The 24,943-nt window shown below is 55.3% G+C and overlaps 1 protein-coding gene and 1 long non-coding RNA gene across 2 annotated transcripts in view; both read left to right on the top strand.

Moving 5' to 3' along the window:
* The window catches only part of LOC144379449 (uncharacterized), a 707,761-nt gene that overhangs the window by 212,385 nt on the left and 470,433 nt on the right, over positions 1–24,943 (top strand). The gene's annotated exons all lie outside the window — the stretch shown is intronic.
* Positions 1–24,943, top strand: part of DGAT2 (diacylglycerol O-acyltransferase 2) — a 31,217-nt gene that overhangs the window by 944 nt on the left and 5,330 nt on the right. The window contains exons 2-4 of the mRNA XM_036082831.2: positions 14,201–14,329; positions 19,811–19,918; positions 20,316–20,386. Coding sequence (XP_035938724.1) covers positions 14,201–14,329; positions 19,811–19,918; positions 20,316–20,386 — 308 coding nt within the window. The remainder of the gene's footprint in view (positions 1–14,200; positions 14,330–19,810; positions 19,919–20,315; positions 20,387–24,943) is intronic.

Below are 24,943 nucleotides of genomic sequence, written 5' to 3' on the forward strand. Positions count from 1 at the left end.
GAGCCCAGGCTCGGGGGCCCACTCGGCAGCAGCTCAGCGCCATACCCTTAGAAGGTGGGGCGGAGGACCCCGGGTGCCCTCCATGTGGCCCAGGCCCCTCTTCCACCAGTGTGGAACTGAGGCCCTTGGTGAATATATAGATATTCACTTATAGTTGGAGAAATTGATGGGAAGAGGCATGACCTTCTTGAGGTTTCCTTGACAGATGCCTTGGCCAAGGGAGACCCTGGGAAGTCAATCACAGCTGTCCTAGGTCTGTGTGTGTCTTGAAGTTTCCCTCCCTCCTCCTAAGTCTTTATTCTGCTTGCTGAACCTCTCTTACTTACCATTTTTTCTTCAGTAACTGACGCCTACTCTACCCACCTTCATTATAAAAATAAAACATACTAATTATTGGAATTTTGAAAAATAGAGAAAAACAGGAAGAAAATAACAATTGCTGGGTCGTCAGCTATCCAAAAATAGCTTCCTAGTGCTGTGTTAGTATATGCCTTTCAATTTTATTTATTCGCAGTGTATAAAGTTGAGGGCATGCTACAGCTATAGTTCTGAATCCTGGCTTCTCTGAGGATTTCCTCTCTTGCTCAGAATCACTTATCATATTCTAGTGGCTGCCAAGTAACCACCGTGCAGCTGTGTCACAGTTTAACTGTGTCCTGGGCATTGGCATTGCCCTTGGAGTGCTGCTCATTGCCCTTGGAGAGATACCGAGCTGCTGTTGCCATTTTGGAGGCAAGCAGCCTGAGCTGCCCCATGTCTCTGGCCCAATAGCCTATGACAGTCTCCTCTCTCATTTAAGAGTTCTTTTCTGTTCATTGTACCTTTTGATGCCCATAACAAGGGAAGGAAGGGACTTACCCATGTTCGTGCTTTTAAATATGCTTTTGTCTTCAGGGAATGGGATAGGGATGCTCTCTGTGGTAGTCCTTCCCGGAGATGCCCTTCCCTCGCCTCTGATGTCCACAGGCTGTGAGCTCTATCTTCCAGGAGCTGTTGACTCTCATGTTTTCGACCTCTAGTTTGTATTTCAGGACTTTTAGGGAATGATTTTGACCAAGTCACTTAATATCCTATCAGGAGCATTTCCCCTGTTGTTTTCAGATCTGAAGAACTTTTTGTTCCCCCCCCTTTTTTTTTTTTTAAGATTTTATTTATTTATTTGACAGAGAGAGACACAGCGAGAGAGGGAACACAAGCAGGGGGAGTGGGAGAGGGAGAAGCAGGCTTCCCACCAAGCAGGGAGCCCGACGCGGGGCTCCATCCCAGGACCCTGGGATCATGACCTGAGCCACCCAGGCGCCCCTCTTTTTTTTTTTTTTTTTAACTGGCTGCAAGGAATTCCGTCATGGGCTGGTAGGAAATGCAAACCAGTCACATGTCAGCTCTCTGGATCTACTTTGACGAAAGACTGGGTGGGGTAAGGGGAGGGTGCTGAAGCAGATTTTATGTTATCTAGACATCTCCATTAGACCGGCTTCTTACATCCTTGGTCTTTGAAGACACTCCTCAGTGGCCTGGTTTGCCTCTGTGGATAAGTGTCCACTGTTGCGAGGTGGTGAACACCTTGTCAGTGGCAATATTCAAAGGAGAGACCATGGATTCTAGGAAAGGAAGTCCTGTGTTGGGTGAGAGATTGAAATAGATACCTTGGTGACTGGTTTCTTGGCCAAAAGAAAAAGCCAGCTGTGGGAGCATGGGTAGGTGGGTGTCTGTTGGGGGAGGTGGGAGTCTCTGGTGGTAACTTCTGATCTCTGAAGGACTATCCTATGCCTGGGGTGGAGGCTGCAGAGTTAGTCACGTTTGCATCTCTGCCTTTGCCCCTGGACCAGAGGCTCTTCAGGTCAGAGCCCTCTGACGCCTGCGTAGATCCTCTGGGTTTAGCACAAGACCCAGAACAAAATGATGGCAACTCTAATAAAATTCTGAGCTGATTCGTTTGTTCTGTGTGTCTCCAAAAAACAAGGGGTGGGATTACAGAGGGCAGGTTTTGATGTAATGGAGAAATCCTGGTGTGGGTAGGGATGGAGCTCCCCATTACTGGGGGTATACCAGCAGGATCTTGGTAGGGAGTGAAACTTAAGAGGCTAGATTGTTGGGAAACTCTGGAACTGTGGGGTGATAGTCACCTAACCCCTTCCTAAATCCATAGGATAAAAATGTCACTCTCCTGTTCCCTGTCTCCCTTCCCCTGCACCCCTTCCCTACCTGCACAGAGGCCACTTTGGAGTTAATCTCTGCTACCAACGGTTCTTCTGTGCTGCAAAAGGAGGGCCAAGAGTCATATTTGATTGGCAGGCTGGGTGACTTAGTAGCCGATGTGGAAATCCTGCCTCACCCCAGCCTCCTACCTCAAATTCAGCAGCAAGTACTTCGTCATAAAATCATAGCTATCTGTTAGCGCTAGATCAGGCCCAGCTCTCATGTTACCTCTGGGGCACTGAGGGCCCCAGAGAGAAGGAACTGGTTCAGAGTTATCAAAGCCAGGGTCAGAACCCAGATCCATCTCCTAGTCTGTGGCTTGCCTCCTTAACCAAGAGAGGGGGTGAACGGCTGAGCACAGGGCTCTGGCTATTTTAGACACTCAGCGATTTTCTCTGAATGGGTAAAGGTTGCTCCCAGTCTCCAGGATGGGATGGTAGATCACTCCTTCCCAAGCTTTTTTGCAGAAGCTGTCCCAGCTGCCCTGATGGGTAGAGACACCACCCCAGAGCTCTGATGCCAGGTGATGAACTACCAGTTTCCCCTCATCATGGGTCAGACCTTCCAAACTCTTCCAGGAGGCCATGAAGCCCCCCATGAGCAGCCCCCACCACCTCACAACCTCATCTCCTACCATGCTGTGCTCCAGAACTGCCACTGGTCTTCCTGTTCCTCCAGCATTCCCACCAGTTCTGTCCTACCCCGGGCCCTTTGCACGTGCTGTCCCTCTGTCCAGATCTTCGCATGGCTGCTTTGGATCCTTCAGTCTCCTCTCAGAGACCTTTTCTGACCATGCCATGTGTAGAACTGCCCCCTAATTGCCACATCTTATTTTACTGTTTATAGCCCTTCTCATTACCTAAATTATCATGTGTCCTTACCTGTTAGTAATTGTCTCCCCCATAAGATTGTCAGCCCCTTGGGAGCAGGGACCTTGTCATTCTCAGTGCTGTGTCCCTGGTATCTAGTATAATGTATGGCATGTAGTAGGTGCTCAGTAAATATTTGTTGAATGAGTGAATCATTAATGGAACCTCAGCCCTCCTGAGAGCTGTCCTGTTCCTCTTGGGAGGAAGTCCTGCTTTTAGCTTCAGTGTGATTCCTCAGTCCTTCCTCAGGCCTCCTCTGTGCCTGCTTGTGCTGGGTGCGGGGGCTGCAGCTCTTCCCTGCTGCGGAGACACCCTCAATCTCATGAGGGTCTGGCTCCCAGGCAGAGTGCCGAGTGGGGGGGGCGCTGGGCTCTCCGTCTTCCCCCTAATCACTTCCAGAGCTTTAGAAGCCAGAGAGCCAGGATGCCAGCCCTGCCTTCCCTCTGGGACATGGCTGGGTGGCTCACTTACCCTCTGGGGATCTCACTCCCCCATGTGGAAAACCGGATCGGAAATCTCAAACTCTCAAGAATGTGAGGGTTTGAGCGAACGTGAATGGAAAGTGCTTTGTAAACTAACTTGTGACACTCAAGTTCATCCTTGTCGCCCGTCCTGTGTGACACACGCAAGCAGGCTCCCACCACTGTGGAGAGTGGCAGCCTCCGCTCTGATGCATCCAGGAAGGCTTTGCCGGGATGGGGACTTGGGATGTGGGCCTTTTGCTTTGCTGCTGGAGCATTCTGCGTGTCTGGCTCTGTACTGCCCCTGGGTCGATGCGCCCTGGTCCCTGTCATTGAGGCGGATGCACACGGCACCAGGGAAGGAAGCATGGGGAGCTGCGGAGGCCTGAAGGTGAGGGTGGGACAGCTCAATCATCTTGGGTGGGGTCAGGGAAGGCTTTTCAATATTCACCATTCAATCTGGATATTGAAAGATGAATAGGTATTGGCAAGGCAGGCGAGAACATTCAGGCATGGGGAACAGCATCAACAGAAGCATGAGATTTGGGTGGGACGGGCAGTGTGACTGCAGGGCCCCTGAGCGATGAACGTGGGCTGAGGCCCTGGGGTGCCGAGAGGCAGAGACAAGGGAGACAGAGGATGCCGTATCCAGGCCCTGTGTGGCTCACCTGTAATCATTGGTGGGGGGATGGGGATTTGAGGGCTCCTAAGAAAGGTGCACTCAGAGCTTCTTGGCCTCCACCATTTCTGGGGTCCCCCTGGGATGGAGCTGCTGTTGGCAGAGCTGAGGGCCTGGGGCTAGGAGTCAGATCTGGGGTGTGTCCAGCCCCTGTGCCATCCCTGAACTGCTCTGTAACCTTGGGAAACCACTGCCCCTTCCTTCCTCTCAGTCTCCTCATCTGTAAAATGGGCAAAAGCATGATAGGAGTAGCTGCCCAGGTTATGGTGCAGACCCAAGGAAGCTAAACCCACAAACCCTTTGGGCAAATCAACAGACGCAGGAAACATGAATTCCTTTTATTAGTAGAGCAGATTTAAGAGTCCTGAGTAAAGGGCCAGGAGCCTAACTGCATCTGCTTCCCATGTAACCTTGGCAAGACCCTGCCCTCTTGGGATGTCAGCCCAAGGAGAGGAGAGCTGGAAGAGCCGGTCCTCTCGGGTTCATTCCAGCTCTGTTGCAGAAATGGGATTTCAGTCCTGTCCCTGACTGCTCTGGGAACCTGGGGCCCAACCTCTTCCTCATTCCCATTCTCTGCTTATCTTTGTGAAAATGGGCTCATGTCCTGCTTGGGGCCCAGGTGAGTACCCCAGAAGAGCCTAGCTCCCCACACTTGCTCATGGATTATGATAAGGGTCTATTTGGAGACTCCTCGGTGACATACCCACAAGCTGGTGGTGTTGCCATGGCAACTCCTCCTACTTCAGTAGCTATTTTTTTAATGTGCCAGGATGTGGGGGTGGGGAAAGTGGGCCACTGGGGTCCTCAGCAATCACCTCCAGGGTTCGGGAGTCTGAGACCAACAGAGGGAAGGGGGAGGCCCAGGGTCCCAGCCTACCTGTGGATACTGAGGACACCTAGCTTCCTGACAAGATCCTACACAGGAGACCCGGAAGACAAACAAGCAGGGATCCACTGAGCCCCCCCAGAGTCCTGATGGCCAAGCCAGGAGCTTCACAGCCAGCATGCCTACCACGGCTGTGTGTTGGCTTCCCCTTTGGGCCAGATGTCCTAACCGGCCCTGCTTTAAGGACACTTACCCCTCATAGGGGAGACTATTAGTCTTCCCAGGAAAGAACTCACCAGTGCATTGGGACCAGGTGAATGGCCAGCTTGTTGCCAAGGGGCCTGGAGGCACCATCTGAAGCTGGTGGAGGGAATGGGAGGGGTGGGCAGCAGTGTTCTCGACCTCTGGGATGGAGCCCAGGACTCCTTGGCCTGACATTCCCAGTCCTTCATGGCTCCCTATCCACTTTCTCAACTAGACTCACTCACTCACACAGCTGCTATGCTCCAGCCTGGCTGAACTACTTGCAGTTGATTCCTCCAATGTGTGCTCTCTCTTCCTTCCAGGCCTTTGCAAATGCCGTTTGCAGGACTCCAGCACCAGCCCTGCCCCTGCCCCTCCCTCCTGTCAGCCTGGCTAACCCTTACTCACCTCACCTGACCCATTACCTCCTCCAGGAGGGCATCTGTGAGAACAACCTCCAGGTCACGTTGGGCCCCCCCCCCCATCCCCCGGCCCTGACTTACCCTCTGGGCCTAATTGTTCACAGCCCTGTCTCCCCAGCCATAGCTGGGGGGTGCTGCCTAGAGGCAGAGCTCAGCCTCCAGCAGGTGCCCAAGAAGCAGAGGAGAAGCAGGGTCGGGCAGCTCTCACCCTAGGTCTGCAGCATCTGGCCTGACGTGGAAAGGGTACTTAGAATGCACTTGTTGAATGAATGATAGTGTTTGGGCTCCATCCTTCTCTCCCTCACTCTGGAGCCTTCCACTGTTGCCCCTGCCTTTAACCCCAGCCTGTCTAGCTGGAGGAGACCCATCCCTCCTGATTTCCCAGAAAGCTCCTCTTGACCATCTGTCGTGGCCCAGGTCAGTCATCTGTGGACTGGGCCTATCTCTGTGGTGTCTGGACCCTGTCTATGCATTGTAGTCCCCTCCAACATGCAGTCATTCAGTAAACACTTGACCGAGCACCTGCTCTGTGCCTGACCCCATGCTGGGCACAGGGACCCAGATGAACAAGATGCAGTCCCTGCAAACAAATGCACATTCTTTCCTCTAATGAGAAGTGCTGAGTATAGGGGTGAGGTAGGCTTCCCCGAGGAAGTCAGTCAGGAAGGTTGAGGAAAGTCTCTGAGGGGTCAGTGCTCAGTGCCTGGCAGGTGTCCACCAAGTGTGAGTTGAACGACTGACCAGATTGGACCTGAAGGTGATAGGACTCTAGCTGGGGGGACTGCAGGCAGGGCCGAGAGTGTGGAGAGTCTTCCTGGAAGGAAGGAGTATCTGTCTGAGCAGGTGGTGAGGTGCTTTGTGTGCAAGGCTTCCAGGAGCCCAGGCATGGACTGGGACTCTAAAATCCAGAGGCATGTCCCCCCAGAGCCTTGACCATCACCACACGTATGATTCTTGTTGAAAGGTGGTCGTGGGGCGCCATAGAAGGGAACTTGCCTCTGGCACCTGTTAAGCACTTGGCTTAGCTTCTTGGACCTCCCTGGGGCTAGAAGAGTCTGCCAGGGGTCAGTATGTCCATCTCCCTGCCTCTATGCAGACTTGTACCCAGCCCTTTGGAGTAGTTTGGGGCGCCTTCCTCACTGTCCACTCGGCAGCTGATGTCTGAGGGCAGAGCTTGGTCCAGGTGGGCCCAGGTGTGACACCCTTGGGGCTGAGGACATGAGCAAGATGACTTCCCTCCTCAAGAAGCCCCTGGAGGCTAGTCACATCTCTGTGACCTCACTGGCATCTTCCTAGTCCTCTATCAGATGTGCCAGACACTCTTTGTCCCTTTTTTTATAAGTTGTTTAGATTCCTCATGGCAATCCTGGATTATAACTAAGGAGGCCGCTGAGCTTGGGCAGAGCAGCGGCTTTCAGGGTCTCACAGCGGGCCGGACTCAGAGCCAGGGGCTGAATCCCAGGCGTGCTGATGCTAACGCCTCTGCTTCCAGGCGGGGCAGGGGTTGTTAGGCCCATTAGGCAGGAGAGGAAACCGAGGCTCACTTGATAATTACCTAGCATTCATGCAGCTCTTTACTTTTTATGAAGCTCTTGCCTCTACATCATCTCATTTAAGTCTCGCAAAACTCTGGTGAGATGGGTATTAGCTCCACTGCACGGATGAGGAAACTGAGGCTTACACAGGAAGTGACTCACCAAGGCTACACTTGCTGCCGATTAGAGGCCAGGGTCTCCTGACGCCTAGCCTCCTGTCCTCTGTACCTTTTCCAGGCTGGCATGCCCCCTCCCCTGGTGCCAGGAGTGAAGGTGAGTGGAGGAAGCAGTGGGGGCCATCCCGCGGCCTGACCTATGGCTGGTCGTGTGTGCTTCTGCCTCCTCAGGGAGGCCGGCCTCGCTCAGTGCCTCCTCTCCACAGGTCAGAGGATCCTCCTGCCCCCTCTCTAGCTCATCACCCCAAATTATTTTTCGTTAGGGCTCTCATCTGGCATTATGTCGCACATTTACGTGTGGGAGCTTTATTTCTCCCTGAGTGGGATTCAAGCCCCTGAACATGTGAGACTTTATCTGCTGTGTTCCTTGCTGTGCCCCCGGTGCCTAGTACCCTGGCACCCCCTAAGTGCCCCAGGCTTCAAGCCTCGTCTCTGTCCCTGCCTACCTTTTCCAGGAGGCCACCTTTGGTTCCTCAGGTCCTTGCCAGCTTTTTTCACCTTCCATTTTTGGTAAATGTGAACCCCCATTCCTGGGTCGTTAAGCCAGCCCTTTCTAACTGCCTCTGAGCCTTTATTCCCACAGCTGCCCCCAGTCACAGAGCCTGCTTTCCTTCCCTTCACCCCCCAGATCTTGTCTTCGAGGCCCTGCTGAGGCCTCGCTGCCCCCTCGGACCCTCCCCTGCCAGCACCCTTGCTCTGCCCCCTCTTCTCATCACGCACCACCTCAGGGCCGTGCACTTGCTGATGAACTTTGTGTTTGCTCACTTCTCCCATCCCTTGCCATTGTGGTCTGTGGTAGAAGCGATGGCGGTAGCTACCATCTGATCACCTAACAAAAGCCCAATGTACCTCACACGCGTTGTTCTTTTTTCACTTCATCATCCCAACAACCCTGTGAGGGGGGGATTATTCTCCTCGTTTTACGGGTGAGGACACCGAGGCTGAGGGAGGCAGGGTGACTTCCCTGGGTCACAGAGCCATGTGGGGGCTTTCCTCAGATTAAGGGCATTCGAGCTCAGACCCAGCCCCCCTCAGGCATGTGGAAGAGGAAGCCCAGGAAACCCTGGTTTCATCAGCCTGGGTGTGGCCTCCCTGGTCACTCTGCTATCAGATACTGGGCAAGAAGATGTTCACACAGCCATTCCCGCCGCCACCCCAGCCTCAGCTCTGGGCCTGAGGGGTGTTTGGTCCCCACTGCTACAGGCAGCTTTGGCTCAGCCCTGGCGGCTGCAGTCCGACTTTGGGAGCTTGCGGGTGGGGGGTCGCGTCCCTTGCACAGCGAGTCCGTGGGAGGATGTCCCCGGTAGATGTGGGGCATGGTTTGGGGCCGAGCAGGTGGCCCTCCTTTAGGCAGGGGTGTGTTCCTGAAGTCTGGGTGTGCGTTGGCTTGCGTAGTGGGGACCAGCCCTCAACAGCTTGGCATCACGGGAATGGTGAGGGATGCAGAGCCCAAATTCCAGCCTTGAGTCCTAGCTCCCTGATACCCTGACCTCAAGTGACTGGTTTAACTTCTTTTGGCTTCACCTCACCTCAGTTTCCATCTCTGTGAAACGGGGTTGCCCATCCCTACCTTGTTTGTCTTCCTGGGGAGTGCTGTGGGACACTGAGGCCCCAGATAGATGGGGTGGGGGGCTTCCTTTCTGGGGATAAGAGAACTGCTCTGGGCTTCTCTGGCAGCCCCACTCCCTCTGCCCCCCACAAATCTAGGAGCACGTGAGCTGTGTAAAGTAAGTGGTGAGATGGGGGTGCCTGGGAGCAGCTGCTTGAATGAGCTGTCGGGGACATTTCTTCACAGGACTAGTGAAGTGACTCTATGGCCTGTCTTGTGTCCCTCCATGAAAAAAAGACGTGTCGGTAGTGGGTTCTGTTCTCATCACAGTGGGAAACTCATGCTCAGGGAGGGCGAGAGAGGCTCTCTCCCCCACCCCGACCCCAGCCAAGGTCCTCAGTGGGGGTGCCAGGGGCCTTCCTGTCAGGCCGCTCAGTCTGACTCGGACACCCAGGCCTCCCACTGTCTCTGGGGCTCATGGGTCTGTCCATTCATGCGTAACCCTCTCTGAGCACCTGCTCTCACCTGGGCACATAGATGCATTGGTGTGAGCCCTGGCGCCCGGGAGACCCTGGCAGAGGAGGGTGGCCAGTGGGACTGGTGCCGAGAGGGCGTGGAGGGTGCTCTGCACCAAGGGAGGCCAGGGGAGGGTGGCGTGGGAGCAGACGAGACGCAGCTAGATGCTGAGGCTCCCTGCAGGCCCACCTGAGACTTGGGGACAGTCAGACTAAGTGTGAAGGTGATGGCAGTGTGGCATCCACACCTGCTTCTGCCACAGCCTGGCCTGACAGCTGGGAGGTCAGGGCTGGCTGTGACCTGCGGGTACCCAGCTGAACCTCACTTCCCATCAGCTGGGCAACCGTCCCGGGGCTGTGGCCAGGTGGTGAGCCTCTAGGTCGCATCCCCAGGAGGGTGGACACCAGAGTCCAAAGTCGAAGAGATTGTAGAATTCATCCTCCCCACCCTCACGGTATAGATTGGGGAACCAAAGCCCAGGGAGGCGAAGTGATGTGGCCAAGGTCACACAGGTGTCGGTGGCAGAACTGGGACTGAAATGTCAAGGCATGCTGCCACTCCACCTGCTCCACGAGATGCCTGCTCCTGAACACGGTCCCCTCCCAGCTTCCCCCTACTTTGTTGTGGGGAGAAGAGAGAAGGAACTTGGGGGGACCTGCGGCCTGGGAGCAGAATCCAAGCCTGGAGGTTGGGCCTGAACTGAGTCCAACTCTGCGACCCTCCGGCCAAGTGACCTTGACCCTGTCACTTTTTTATCACCATCAAAATGGGAGTGATGGTGCCAAGCTCACAGGCCTGGTGAGGAATCCAGGTGCCCGTGAAAGTGCTGTGTGGGTCGTGTGGGTAGCCCAGCTGTCACCCAGCTGTGAAGAGAAGGAGCTGGGGGGCCTGAGGAACAGCCAGAACAGAGACCTGCTCTTCCTCCCACTCAGCAAACCTTCTCGGTGTTTGCCTGGGCCAGGCCCTGACAGGGAAAGCCAGATGTGGATCAGACCCGGGCCTGGCTCCATCATGGGAGAATGGATGTGTAATCAGCAGCTAGGACAAGGTGAGGGGCTGTGGGACCCAGAGGGTGTCTTCTTTTCTCTCCCTTATTTCTCTGTTCTGTGGGCCTCTCCTGACTTCATTCCAGACAGGTTCTCTCCATGCTTCTGACCATTCCAGATTTGCACAGGCTTTAGAGTTTATAATCCCAGAGAAAGAATGACGACCTCTCTCCAAAGGCTTACCCTTTCTGGGTTTCGAAGGATGAGCTGCCTCATCTCATTGTCAGGGTCTCATCAGGTGGGCACAGCAAGGAGGGGTTTTCTGGGCAGAGGAGCAATGGCTCGACATCTCTCAGGTCTATACGGGGCTTCCCCTGGGGCTGGGGTTCAGCGTCATGGACAGGCCAGCTCCGGGGCTGGGCTCTGCGGTCAGCCAGGTTGGGACGGTCTGGCCCGGAGGCAGCCAAGTGGGCCAGGCGTGAGGAACACAGAGTGGCAGCTTCCCCCCGGACTCCCCTCTAGGCAGCCTCTCACTCTGACTTCCACAGAAACACCTGTCATGCCTCAGTGGACTTGACGTTTCCTACTTTGTTGTAGAGCGGGCTGTGGGTGGTGGTTGGAGTAAGGCACGGTGAGAACAGGCTGAGCAGTGCAGAAAAAGCCCAGCGCTGGCCACTTGCCATGGGGCTGGTGCAAGTCCCTTAGGCCCCTTCTTCCTGTCTGGTCAATAGGGTGAGGGTCGCACACCTTCCTGCGCTCTGACCGTATCTAATCGTGAGAGACCGCTAATCAGCATAGCAGATGGATTTGGATTAGGCATTAGCAAGAATGTGTCTTTTCAGTGGTTTCAATGGGAGATATGCCACCAGTGTGGAATTACCATGCAGCCCCTCCCCAAGCAGGAGAGCTCTGTATGCCGAGTGGGAACAGTTGGCTGGCCCTGACCCAGAGCAGGGGCTAGACAGCGAGCCCTTTCCTTAAGAGCTCCTCAAGCTGCTGGCCTCGGGGTTCCTGTCTGCTGTAGGAACTGGTCACATGAAGCAATGTCTGATGCCCTTCCCTGCATTGCCTTTTATTCCCTGCCTAGCAGAAGGTGGAGGTCCCCAGCACCTCCCCCTACCTCCTTCCCTGCCCCAGACTGGCCCTTCCTGAGACTTTGGCTGAGGATCTTGTTAAAAGGCAGATTTTGATTTGGTAGATCCAGTCTAGAGCCCCAGACCTTGCATTTCTAAACAGCTCCCAGGTCCCACCTTTTTTTTTTTTTTTTTTTAAGATTTTATTTACTTGGGGCTCCTGGGTGGCTCAGTTGGTTAAGCGACTGCCTTCAGCTCAGATCATGATCCTGGAGTCCCTGGATCGAGTCCCGCATCAGGCTCCCTGCTCGGCGGGGAGCCTGCTTCTCCCTCTGACCCTCCCCCCCTCATGTGCTCTCTCTCTCTCTCTCATTCTGTCTCAAATAAATAAATAAAATCTTTAAAAAAAAAAAAGATTTTATTTACTTATTTGAACAGAGAGAGAGAGAGAGAGCATGAGCAGGGGGAGCGGCAGGCAGAGGGAGAAGCAGGCTCCCCGCCGAGCAGAGAGCCCGATGCGGGGCTTGATCCCAGGACCCGGATCATGCCAGGACCCGGATCATGCCATCCCACTTTGAATAGGAAGGTGCTGGAGTACATTCTGTCTTCTCTCCAGCCAGGGCACGCAGTGGGCGCCAGACCCGGAGCAGGGGCTTGCCTCCCCTTAGCTGCCCCGGCTCCTACTTCACTTCGTCAGCACAGCTGAGGAGGCTGAGCAGCGGCAAAGCCATGACTTGGGCAGGCCAGCCCAGGGATCAGGGGTTCAGGCCTGTGCTTGGGCCTCACTTCTCTCTGCCATGAACCTACGCAGGCCTTTCCCCACTTCTGGACAGGTTTACCGGGCCCTGAGCTCAACCTACCTCAGACCTGCTGTGTCCCACGTACAAAAGCCCTTTGTCCTTGGCACGTGCTGTGGGGGAAAGGGAGGTGCCCTGAACAGGGAGCAGGAATCCTGCATTCTAGCCCTGGTTCTGCCTCCCACTGCCTGGGTAACCCTGGCAAGTCAGTGCTCCTTAGTCACCTGAGGGTCTCGTTGGGCCCTACCAGATGACCCGAGGGGGGCCTCAGGCCCCAGCATGGGTTTTGGGAAGGTGTGGAGGTGGGAAGGGCCTGTGGTGGTAGGATTTTCATTTAGAGGGCCAAGGAGCAGTTACGCCAAAGCCTCTGCCATGGCTCTGTGGCCCGGCCTCATTTGCTTTTGTGAGTTCACATACTACCTCCTCCACCCAGTTACACCTGTGGAGTAGTAGATGCTACTGAGCACCCATAGGTGCCATGCCCTGAGGACATGGCAGGGAGCCCTTGCGGTCCTGCTGGGGTCACCTAGTGGGTGGAACCAAGGTTCCACTGGTGTCCGGCTCTTCTTCTGGACCATGCCCCCCTCCTCCGATCTACTAAGCCGGGTACAGGAGACAGGACTGGTGTGTCTGCCTTGGGGTCTGGTGTTATCTGTACGTCTCCTCAAAGTTAACTTTCAGCCGATGAGGTTTATGTCCCTTTCTAAACTCTGCTGTGACCTTGTTGCTCTCCAGATTTTGAAGAAATGCAAAGGCTTGAGTGTAAGCCCCTAACTCCCTCTCCCAGCAGTAAGCCAGGGTGAAAGGTCATGAGACCCTCAAGGACAACATTGTGACTCAGTCCTTGGGCCTTGCAGAGTGGCTGGTGTGAAGGAATGTTTGACCAGCATCCAGCAAGCACTCACTGAAGATGTGTAGAGCGAAGGGCATGCAGTTGGGGCTCAGCAGGCATGGGGGTTGGAAGTGGCCCCCTTCCTCTGGTCCAGCCGCTGGAAGGAGTGGGCTATGGATTAGAAACCTTGCCCGTGCCCTTCCCCAGTGCTGCCTCTCCTGCCATCACCAGGCTTTCTGGTCCCACTGGAGTCCAGGGCATCATCCTGGGGGCACAGTCAAAGAGCCAATTAAGTGGGCACATCTTGTCCTAACTTCTAGGCTTGGTAGCCGCTTGGTAGCAAACATAATTGCAGCCCTCACTATTCCAGGCTTCCCGAAGCTCACTGGCCACTGGGTCCTTTGGGGAAGCAAAAGCTCCCACCTGATTCTTTTCTGGGCCCCAAGCTCTGGGCCCTGAGATGAAGCTGAAAGTGTAAATTCCTCTAAAGGTGGTAATGGTGGTCGTGGTGGTATTGGGGTGGGGACCAGAGGGCTCAGCCTGCTGGGAAGGGGTCCTGGGGATGAGAGGGGGCAGGGATTGGGGTACTCAAAGTACACTTGGAGAAAAAAACATGGCAAATTGGATATTGAACCTCTGTCCTTGGCCTCACAGGCACAGATAGCAAAGATTAAATATTTGTACTAGATCCAGATAAAGGATAAGGACAGGAGTTTGATTGCGCTGGAGGGAAGGGAAGAGGACTGGCAATTATGGAGAGCCTCCCCCCACCCCAGCGTCTTTGGATACTTCATTTGGTCTCCAAAATGACCCCGTGAGGGGAACACCATTCCCAATGGGTATCTGTAAAAGTTGGGGCACAGGGAAGCATGCGAACAGCCCAGAATTACAAAGCTACTGGGTGGCAGGCTACGATTTGAAGCCGGGTCAATCCGCTCCTGTCACGGCTCAGAAGGTGTCTGTGGAGGGGGTTGGCGCTGGGGCTCTGAGGCTGGAGGGAAGTGCGGCGACAGACTGACCTCTCCCCTCTGCTGCAGGCACTGGCTCCAGCATCCTCTCCGCCCTCCAGGACCTCTTCTCCATCACTTGGCTCAATAGATCCAAGGTGGAAAAGCAGCTGCAGGTCATCTCGGTGCTACAATGGGTCCTGTCCTTCCTTGTGCTTGGTAAGCCGGGGCTTAGAGGGCGGGGGCAGGTGGGGTCCTCTCCGACAGAGCTTAGAGCAGGAGCCCTGCTCTGCAGGGCTGACGGGGGAGAGCACCCTCCCACTCACCCCCTTTCGAGTGGCCGATCGAGTGCTGCAGCCCTAGGCGGGCATGAGGACTCAGTGAGATGCAGTGGGGGGGGTGGTACACGTCCCATCTTACAGCTAGGAGACCCGACTCTCACATCAGGTAAGTAACCTGGCCCAAGTCACACACATTTGAATCCGGGTCTATAGGACCCCCAAAGCCTGTGCTTCTCCCACATGCTACCCTGCCTACCAACAACCACTTCCCAGCAGGTGTGCTGCCGCCTTGAGTCCTGACTCTGCCACAGGCAAGCTCTGTGACCTTGAACTCTCTGGAAGTTCGTTTCCTCATTTCGGCTGTGGCAAAAATGCTGCCTTCTTCACAGGGCCTTTGTGGGAATTGAAGATGAGGGATGAGAGCATGCAGCACAGGGCCTGGTCACGGGGGGCCCCCATTATAGGGGAGCCGCTGTTGGGACGCGCCCCCAGACCCCACTCGCAGCGGTCAGCACCCTCTGCTGGACACAGTCCCCAGCTGCTCGCCCTTGCGCATTAAAAGCTGCCTCCCTTTCTCTCTCACAACCCCTCCCCCACCAGTGCTTTGGCTACTTCTGAGGGGCTAGCTTGGTGCTCTCATTCCCCGGCTGGCCCCTCAGACCAGGCTCAGGCCATGGCGGGTCATCTGGGAAGACGAAAGGGCCCGTGCGTGGGCCAGCCCCTGCCCTCCTAGCCGCCTCGCCTCTTCCCCAGGCCCCTGTGTTCTCAGCATCGTGAGTGGCCTCCCAGCATGTCGGAGCAGAGCGCCACAGAGCACATTCCAGCGCCTGTGGGAGAGTCCTTCTGGGCACAGCCCTCTTTAGGATTGTCTGGGCTGACGGGGGATGATCTACCTGATGAGCTCCCATATCAGTGCTGAGCCCCTGTCCTTCCAGGAGGCATGGGGGCCTCCGAGAGCACGCTTCCAGGGCAGTTCCATGCTGCCCCTGCCTTCCTTTGCAGGGCAGAGGCTTGGGACAGGGGTGCTGTTTATCAAGCCTGCACGGTGCCCCAGGCACCTGATGTGCCTTTCCTTGACTTTCTACTTTACAGGCGAGGAAATAGAAACCTACAGAGCTTCTCTGACTCTCTGAGACTGTGACGCTCCTTGAGTGGCATAGCTGGGATTTGGGGGGAAGCCCAGAGCACTCACCAGGGAGCCCACCTTACTGGAGAGCTCAGAATTGGTGGACCTGGTCTAAAACAACCAGTTTTCACTTTTAGGCCCAAGAGTAGGTTTTAGGGAGAGAGCCATGAACCCCCAAAATTAGGTGAAAAATTATATGTGAGAATATGTGCACCTTTTTCTGGGGTGAAGGGCAATTACCATCTTCAGATTCTTAGAGAGATATATGACCTCAATGAGATAAACACTGGTCTGGGGAACAGAGCAAATTAAACTGGCTCCCTTCGGGCTCAAACCTCCACCCTGGCCCACATCTGGCCACTTCTTAGGATCCTAGAGTAGAGAAGGCGGAGGGGGCAGAGCCTTGCCCAGAATGAGGAGGAAGTGGTGGGACCAGGGCAAGACCCCATGGACTACAGCCTCCCAGACACATGTGTAGTCTGCTGCACCCGCTCCCTTAGTCCCTGTTGGTACCAAGAAGCCGCCACCGTCCCTGTCTCAGCTTGGCTGCCGGGGAGCTGAGCAGCTGCCAGAACCCCAGCCCATGCAGGCTACAACAGGGACTGGCCTCAAGTTGTAGCTTTGCATTCGATCAAGTCCAACGTAGCCCAGAAACCGGCCCAGCATCTTCCCAACGCCCTTGTGTAGGTGGGAGCCAAGCCTGCTCGGATGGGCAGGTCTGCTGAGCTGGGGCTAATTATTGCCCCGAGCAGCCCCAGCCGCGCCTTCCTGCTCCCACCCAGATCTGCCGGCAGAGGCTCTTCTGGTGTCCCGAAGGCTGCCACGGCCCCGCAGCCTACCTCCAAACAGGCGGGCTCTACCATTTTTGCCCAGTGGACCCCTCTGGCATTCTGGTAAAGGCCGTAAACCTTCCTCAGGGTTTTTAAACGTGTAATACAAAGTACATTGGGTTTCAGAGAAAACCAATGATATTGAAGTGTAAATATATATATATATGCGCATTTAAGAAGTCAAATGAGGCATAGAGTAACACGTGTGCCTCTTTATTATTACGTGAAATAAAAAGATCTAGTGGCAGACGTAACCATTGCTCTGATTCTTAACCATTTCGGAGAATAAATGATGTTTTAAGGTCTCTGCCACTGCTCTAAATGTGATGTGAAAACACCTTTGCTCTCCCCTGGTGCCGCTGTCAACGGGCCACTGCTAACACGCTGTGGTCTGTTCCGCGAGTCAATGGAGGAAATACTCAATTTCCCTCAGAGAGGGGTGAAAGTTAAGGTGTCATTTTGTTCCCCATCCAAGTGCATGGATCTCCGGACGGGACGCCTGGCTGTGTGTTTGCTCTCCTCCACAACACGTCATGGAACTTTCCCAGTGCCCTGTGAGGACATGGAGGCTCAGGGAGGGGCTGCAACCTGTGAGTGGCGGGGCTGAGGCGTCCTGCAGGAGCCCGTCGTGCTGCCTCCCGGCCCCCGAGCCGCCACGGGCCGCCCTGCTCACAGGCCTCGGTGACCGGAGGTTTGAATCCCCGGCTTCACCAAGACGTGGGGAGGTGAAGCTGGTGAAGGTGGCCCTGGGCCTTCTGTGCATGGAGCCCGCAGGGTCTTTAAGTGGTTGTTGACCCAGCTGCAGCCCTGTGGCCCACAAGGGGGAAGCAGGGAGCCCCCCTGTTCAGAGGACTAGAATCAGGCTCTGAGAAAGGAGGGTTCAGCTCGTTTTTTTGCTCCATGAACCTTTCGTGGGTCGGCTGCTGCGGCTGGAGAGGTCAATCAGAGCTCCAGCTCCCAGGGAGCCCAGGGGCTGAAGGGCTGTGTGCAGGAGTGAGTCTGGCGCGTGCTGTGAGAGGGGGCGGTGGGCACAAGGGGGCTACAAGGAGCAGGACTGGAATACAGTCTCTGGACTCCCAGCGGGTTCTCTCTTCCTCCATCCAGGCTTCCTGAGCAGCTGTGTGAGGACAGTAGGTAGGGATTCCCTCCTTCCCGGAGAGCTCAGACTTGGAGGCAGTGGGGCCTGCGGCTCAGCCCCCTCTGCTCCCCATACCCCTTAGGAGAGTTAGGGGTTTGACGGCAGCTAGATTTCCAGGCCGCTCGGACCCTCGCCTGAACCTCACGGCCCTGCCCAGGCCCATCTGGGGAATCCACCTGGCGTCTGAAGGAGCTTGGGTACCTGTGGCATCTAGGGGGCTAGAATGGCCCATTTCCCAGGCCTAAGAAAGGGGACCAAAGGCAAACTGCTCAACAGTGTGAGCGACTTTGTAAGTGGCCTTAACTTAGACATAGCCATTCACCCAGCTGCTCCAAATACTTCACAGTTTGCCTTTAATGGGGTTTTGTAGGCTGCAAATGCTTCCCTAGAGACTCCTCTTCCCTGTCTGTGATGTCACACTCCTAAGCTGGTCCTGAAAAGCTGGATGCCTGGTCACTCTATGTTCACTGCCCCTCCCAAGATAGTTGTACTATTTTTAGCTACCTTGGGAGAGGTTAGCTCAGGAGTAGACCAGGACTGCATTGTGGATGAAAAATGGATGACACCATTTTCCTGCTCTGAGGCTCAGGGGCGAGTCTAGCTGGCCCTCCCCCCTCCCTCAGAGGAAAGCAGAGGAGGCTCAGCATAGCAGGAAGAAGAGAGAGCATGGGATCCAGAGCCAGGCAGCCCTAGAGCACCCATGACCAGCTCAGTGCCCAGCAGAGGGTGGGCATACAGCAAGGCTTGACTTTCCTCCCTGAGCCGTGGGGAAGGTGCTGGATGGAAGTCACGCTCTACCTCGCATGAGCACCGGCTATCCCCAGCCCTGTGCTAAGTGCCAGGGGGCAAAGAAGATGTGCGCCCCTCCCTAGTGTGGAGAATTCAGAGGTGAGAGATCCATGTGGGAGGGCAGTATGATACTGGAGAATGGTTCTTGGAGAGATCTGGTCTGAGTGAGACCTGGAAGGCTGGGTAAAACAGGGATAGAGGCCCTGATGAGGGCTTCCAGGGGCCAGCCCTGAGGTAAGCCAGCTCTGGCGCAGACTTGCTTGCTCTACCAGGTTATTCAACATTAGGGCCAGAAGACCCAGAAAGGAGTGACTGCACAGAAGCTGGCCCCAGGGAGTCTTCTGAGGGCCCTGCTGGGGTTTTTGCAAGGGGGCCTGATGGGCTCTGGGCTTTGGCCTGGGCCTGACTGCAGCCCTCTTATGTTGGAAGGGGCCGGCCCTCCTCCTGGGGCAGGAAGTCACCTCTGTCAGGTCCCTCCGGTGGCAGTCTGGGCCTTCTCATTTTTGGTGAACTTTGGGGGCGCCTGGGTGGCTCAGTCATTAAGTGTCTGCCTTCAGCTCATTTTTGGTGAACTTCTAAAGCCTGGTGCAGATTATGGATTCACTGGTCCAACCCTGGCTCTGCTGGGGCGCCTGGGTGGCTCAGTCAGTTAAGCGTCTGCCTTTGGCTTAGGTCATGATCCCAGGGTCCTGGGATCGAGTCCCGCATCAGGCTCCTTGCTTGGCAGGGAGCCGGCTTCTCCCTCTTCCGCTCCCCCTGTTTGTGCCCTCTCTCCCCATCCCTCCCCCTGATAAATAAAATAAAATCTTTATGAATCCTGGCTCTGCCACTGTCCTGCTGAGTGACGTTGGGCATGTTACCTCCTCCTGGAGCCTCAGTGTTCTCATCTCCAAAGTGGGATAAAGTCCCCTGGCCTCACACTTGAGACGGTGGCTCAGCCCAAGTCCTGAGGTGTAGAGGCACTCGGTCGGTCCCTCCCTGCATCCACAGTAACTGTGGTGGGCACTGGGGTGGGGAGAACGTGCAAGGAGGGGCCCGAAAGAACAGCTCTAAGGACGGCTTTCCCAGTGCTACTGCCCAGACCGCGTGGAGCCCACGAGCTCCTGGACGCCAGGAACACCCGTCAGAATCTAGGAGATGAGGGCGCCTGGGTGGCTCAGATGGTTAAGCGTCTGCCTTCGGCTCAGGTCATGATCTCAGGGTCCTGGGATTGAGTCCCACATCGGGTTCCCTGCTCAGTGCAGAGCCTGCTCTCCCTCTCCCTCTGCCACTCCTTCTGCTTGTGCTCTTCTGTCTATCTCTCTGTCAAATAAATAAATAAAATCTTTATAAAAAAAAAAAAAAAAAAGAATCTAGGAGATGAGGTTCTTGTCCCCGTGAGCCTCATCCTCCCCAGGCTGTGGCTGCAGGCCTCCTCTGCCCATGGCCCCAGCTGTGCCGAAGGCGTGTCACGTGGTGAGCCTTTGCCCAGAGGGGAGACTGAGGCCCACCCGGGGAGGCCAGGGCCTGACCCGTGGCCCTCTGCTTCCCCCCCAGGAGTGGCCTGCAGCGCCATCCTCATGTACACGTTCTGCACTGACTGCTGGCTCATCGCCGTGCTCTACTTCACCTGGCTGGTGTTTGACTGGAACACGCCCAAAAAAGGTAGGAGCACCACCTCCTTGCCCCACCCCCTTGCCCGTGGGACTTTCCTTCCTGCTCAGAGCGGAAGTTCCTCGGCATGGGGGCCACCACTTTTTACTTAGCACCTGCTATGTAAAGAGTGGGGACCTAGGCCAGGGTGTGGTTTCGGGTTGGGGTGTTGAAAGCCCCTCGGAGGGCACCGTCCTGGTCCTCAGAGGAGCTCACACTCCATCAAAGGTTTGCCTAACGTGAGGGAACAAAGGTGAGAAAGGGCCCAGTGGGAAGGGGGGAGAAGATGCCCCGTAGGGTGACAGTCCCCTCACTCAGGGTCTCACTGGCTCTGTCTTCTCTGCCTTGCCCAAATGTCACCCGCCCCCACTCCCGCTGCTTCCCAACGCTGTATTTTGTTCCCTGGAAGGTGGCAGGAGGTCACAGTGGGTCCGAAACTGGGCTGTGTGGCGCTACTTTCGAGACTACTTTCCCATCCAGGTAAAGACTTGCGGGTGTTAACTTGGGATGGCGGGAACGGGTGGGAAATCTGAGCGCAAGCTTTAACTCACCCGTCTGTGGGGACCACAAGTGCTGAGTTGAACCACATGACCCCTTCCACTGTGGACGTCTGTTCATGTTCTACCCCACTTTATGCAGGATTTGAGGCAATGTAGGATACATACAGTGTCATACCAGGTAAAAACAAAAATCAAGACCTGAGGGAAAAGCTACTAACAGTCCAGCCATAAGGGTCAACAAAGTTGCAGTAGTTGAGCTTCATGGTCAACTCTTAGCTTCCTGGCAGCCAAGGCAAAAAGGGAAACATGATAGTTGTTGGTTTTTATTTTGAGAAAGGACGAAGCATGCTAGTTTCTTAGGGAAACGGGACTTATTCTAGCATTTGGATCTAAAAAATGTTTCCGACACTGAGATCCTTAGTGATAAAAGGAGCATGTATAATAGCAGATATTATGGCCGTTGCTTGTCTGCCTTTCAGTGAATATTAAAGGCATAACTGAAATGGCAGCAATTTATCAAGAGCAATACTAAGATAGTTCCAAGTCCATCCGACCTGAACCACAGATACAACTTAAAGCAGTAGGTATGAGGGGCTTTTTTTTCCTTCTGAAGCTCTGATAGATCATCACTTCTCTCAGCCAGCTGCAGGTGGCCCACTGGGGCTCATGACCAGGGAATTAGGGCCCAGGAAATTAGATGTGCTGTGAAAGAAGAGTGAGACCCTAGTTCTGAAGTGCTCAGGGGAGGCTTCCGGAGGACGTGCTCCTAGAACTCCATCTTAAAGATGAGTGGCACTAAAGAGGCACGCAAACGGAAGAACGCTGAGGCACCTGAGTTTGAGAAGAAGCCTGCGGTGTGGGGGATGTTGAGGAGGTAGAGTGGAGAAGGAGGATCTCCATTTATTTGGAGCCTTCCAGAAACCAGCACCTTTCCTCAAGGAGTCCCCGTTAACCCTCACAGTACCCCGTGAGGTGGGTATTCATTTTATCCCTTTTTCACAGAAGAAAAACCTGAAGGTCAGAGAGTAGTAAAGCTGAATGAGGCTAGTAGCAGTTTGAGCTGAAATTCCATTTGCTGCCCTGCCTCAGAATGCTGGACTCTTCCCAACAGCATGCTGCCTCCCTATGCTGCAGAGCTGTGGGAAATAAGCTCGGGGACTCCAGCTTCCCTCAGGCTTGGAGGAAGAGCCCAGTATGACCCTGAGTGAGGCACCGTCCCTTCCAGCATGCAGTTGCCCCACAGGAAGCGAGTTTAGACTAAGTCGGTCTCTGGGTTTCCTTCCTGCCGCACCACCATTGGCTGCTCTGGGACCCCCATGCTGGTCTTCTACGCACCTGTCTTCTCTGGGGCCAGCCTCCAGGTCCTGACAGGATCAGTGGTGGCTTGGTCTGGACTTTTTCTCATCTTTGTCTGGCCCCCTGCCAGTGGTCTATAAGCCAGGCTGGCAAGGCAGAGGCATCTGGGCCCTAGCGCTGGGGGACTGTCGCTAACTCTGGCGGAGTCCCGAAGGGGAGACACCTGTCTGGCCAGCTCACTGAGCACCCCAGCACTGGTGCACACTAGCTGCTGATGGTGACCCAGCAGAAGACAATGGGGTCTGAAGAGCCGAGGCAGCAAGTGTGAGAGTGAATGTGTGTGTGGTGCAGGGTGGTGTATGTTTGCTGCTGTGAGTCAGTGACTGAGACATCCTGGCGTGCTGCCCAGAGGAGGTGGCCGGGTAACCCTACATTCCTCCACTGCCCTCAGTGTTGGGAGGAAGCTCCCTCTGCTCGCCACAGCCTGAGCCAGTTTTCCCAGGATCCTTGGGGTCAGGGCTCCCGCTCCTCCCTTCCCCTGACCCCATCTCCCTGGCTGCAAGGAATTCAAGCCTGCTGTTGCTGGGACAGAGCTGCATCATTGGACCTAACCCTGTCATTCTGGAAGTGAGGAGACCGAGTCCCAGAGACAGGCACGGTCTGGTCCAGGTTGCATGGCGAGTCCATGCCGGTGTTCGTACTAGAATCCAAGCCCCAGGCTCTTTCCCACTGAATTCCTACTGCCTGTTTCTCTGGGAGAGATTCAGTCCGGATTTCCTCATCGGCTTGAGCCCCACTTCCTGGGTCTCCCTCCCTCTGCTTTGGGGTTAGACACCTGGCTTGAGCTCCTGCGCTGTCACTCTGTTCACTGCCCAGGGCAGTAGCTCCCTGTCCCTGTGCTGGGCTCTGTGCTAGGCACGGGGACACGGAGGAGTCAGCCCTGGCCCCTCAGGTGGGCTCACCATCTAGCGGATTCTGCTAGACTTTGTCACTTTCTGCCCAAGGGACCACAGGCACACTTTCTCAAGCTCACTGAGCCTCATTAGCCTTACTTGTAAAATGGAGCTGTTCGTATGATAAAAAGTGGTAAATTATGGGTGGGTGTGAGGGATTATGGACTCTCTTCTCTCTGCTGGGGCCCTTACCTCAGAGGTCAGGCCACAGTGATCAGAGCAGCCTGTCCCTCTGGAAGATTCCTTGAGTCCAATAGCCCCCTCCACCCAAAACAGGATGACCCGATGACCACTGGCCAGAGCTGGGACAAGCAGGTGCCCTTCCCCACTGATGTCCACATTTCCAAAAGAACCAAAACAAAACCCTGTGTCCCTTTTCGCACCTCTATTCCAAGAAGTCAGATGGGAATTGGAGGTACAGGGCACACGTGGGCTGGCCCTGAGAGGGTCCCTAGGCACCAGGACCCAAGCCAACCTGGGCCTGAGGCCGGCCAGGGCATGGAGCCTCGGCCTGGGCTCTGCTCTTGCCCACTGGTGAACTTGGCCGAGCCCCTGATCCTCAGGGCCTCAGGCTGCTCTTCTGTGCGGAAAGGGTTTGGCCTTGGTGACCTGACGTCAGGGCTGATGCTTTGTGGTGTTCTGTGTGGCCCTCCTGGCCTTCCCCCTTCTCCTGGCCTCTTGCCAGTGGTTATGTAATGATCTCTGGCTGTAACCACCCACCCACCCTTCCCCGCCCCCTTCTTTGTATAGCTCCCTGCCACCAGAGCAGCTCAGCGAGCCCCGAGAGCATCCCTTCTCCCAGCACAGGAGGGCTCGTGCGTTAGCAGTGGCCACCAGCACCACCGGCTACCCGAAATAGGGGTGGTGGCGCCCGGGTCACCTATCCCTGAGTTATAGGCAGGATCTCTGGAGAGGAGACTAGGAAAGACTGTCTGAGCTTAGAATGATCTATCTGTCCATCTGCTTCATTTCCCGGATGGTCCTACTAAGGCCCAGAGAGGTGGGACTGTCCCGAGGTCCCAAAGCAAGTCAGTAGCAGGGTTGTGACCTCCGAGAAGTGGCAGCTCCTTTCTCTAGGCCTCCGTCTTCAACTTGCAATCCAAGGAAGGGCCTAGATTGGGGCTCTTCCAGTGCATGTTGTGCTTTGGGCTCCCAGACCCAGCCTTCAGTTCTGGAGCAGGTGATGAGGGCGGTGCCGGCAGCCTCCACTCTCACCTTGACCCGTTCCTACTGTGCGGAAGCCAGCTCCAGGTTCCCGCTTTCCTGGGAGCTAGCGTGCTGGGCACACCTGCTCTTCAGGAGGTGAACTCTCAGAGCAGTCTCCTCGCAAAGCTCACGTGAAGCCAGGCCCCCTTTTAGACGCCCCCACTCTACCCCTTACCCAACAGTCATGGCTTAGGCTGCCTGTGTTTTCCATTTATGTAGTGGGCAGCAAAGCGCTGGTTGGGTTTTTGAGCAGCTTTAACGTGCTTGCCAAAGGCAAAGTGGGAGAAAGAGTAGGGAAGGCCGGAGCAGCGGGGATGGAACTCAGGGGGGCGTGCTCACACACGTCCCCGCAGTCATAGAGCTGGGAATGGGGCCGGCCACCATCTGCTCCATCCCCCTCGGGCCTCTGTCACCTGAAGGTTCAGATTTCGGTTTCCCAGGGCCAGCCACCAGCGCTGCGTCCCCCAAATCGAGCACCAGGTCCTTTCCCCAGCCAGGGGTTCCCAAATCGGGAGTCATGGAAAACCCAGGCCATTGACATTCTGCCATTGGCCAGTGGCTCTGCGTCCAGCTCACACCAGTGCAGGGACGCAGGCACTTTCTGGCACGGGAAGGGGGCTGTTATCAGTGGCACCCCGCTAGAGGCCGGGCAGCCCATGAGACCAAAATGTTCATACCCTTGGCCCCAGGAACTGTTACTTCTAGAAGTTTGTCAAACAATCAGATATGTGGACAAAAATAAGGTACTTATGGAAGCATTATTTCTGAAGGAAATTCTGGCAGGTTTTTAAAGATCCATCCATCGGAGTTTGATTATAATTCTATTACACGCAGCATAACTATGGGGAGGATAATGCAGCCAGGAGAGACATGTGACTGAGGGATTGTGATAGGAAAAATAGTTACGATAGACTTGGTAGAAAATTATGTAAAAATGAGGGGCGCCTGGGTGGCTCAGTTGGTGAAGCTTCTGCCTTCGGCTCAGGTCATGATCCCAGAGTCCTGGGATTGAGCCCCATGTCAGGCTTCCTGCTCGGTGAGGAGCCTGCTTCTCCCTCTCCCTCTGCTGCTCCCCCTGCTTG

The sequence above is a fragment of the Halichoerus grypus genome, chromosome 11, assembly GCF_964656455.1.
Source record: "Halichoerus grypus chromosome 11, mHalGry1.hap1.1, whole genome shotgun sequence".
In the NCBI taxonomy this organism is placed as follows: domain Eukaryota; kingdom Metazoa; phylum Chordata; class Mammalia; order Carnivora; family Phocidae; genus Halichoerus; species Halichoerus grypus.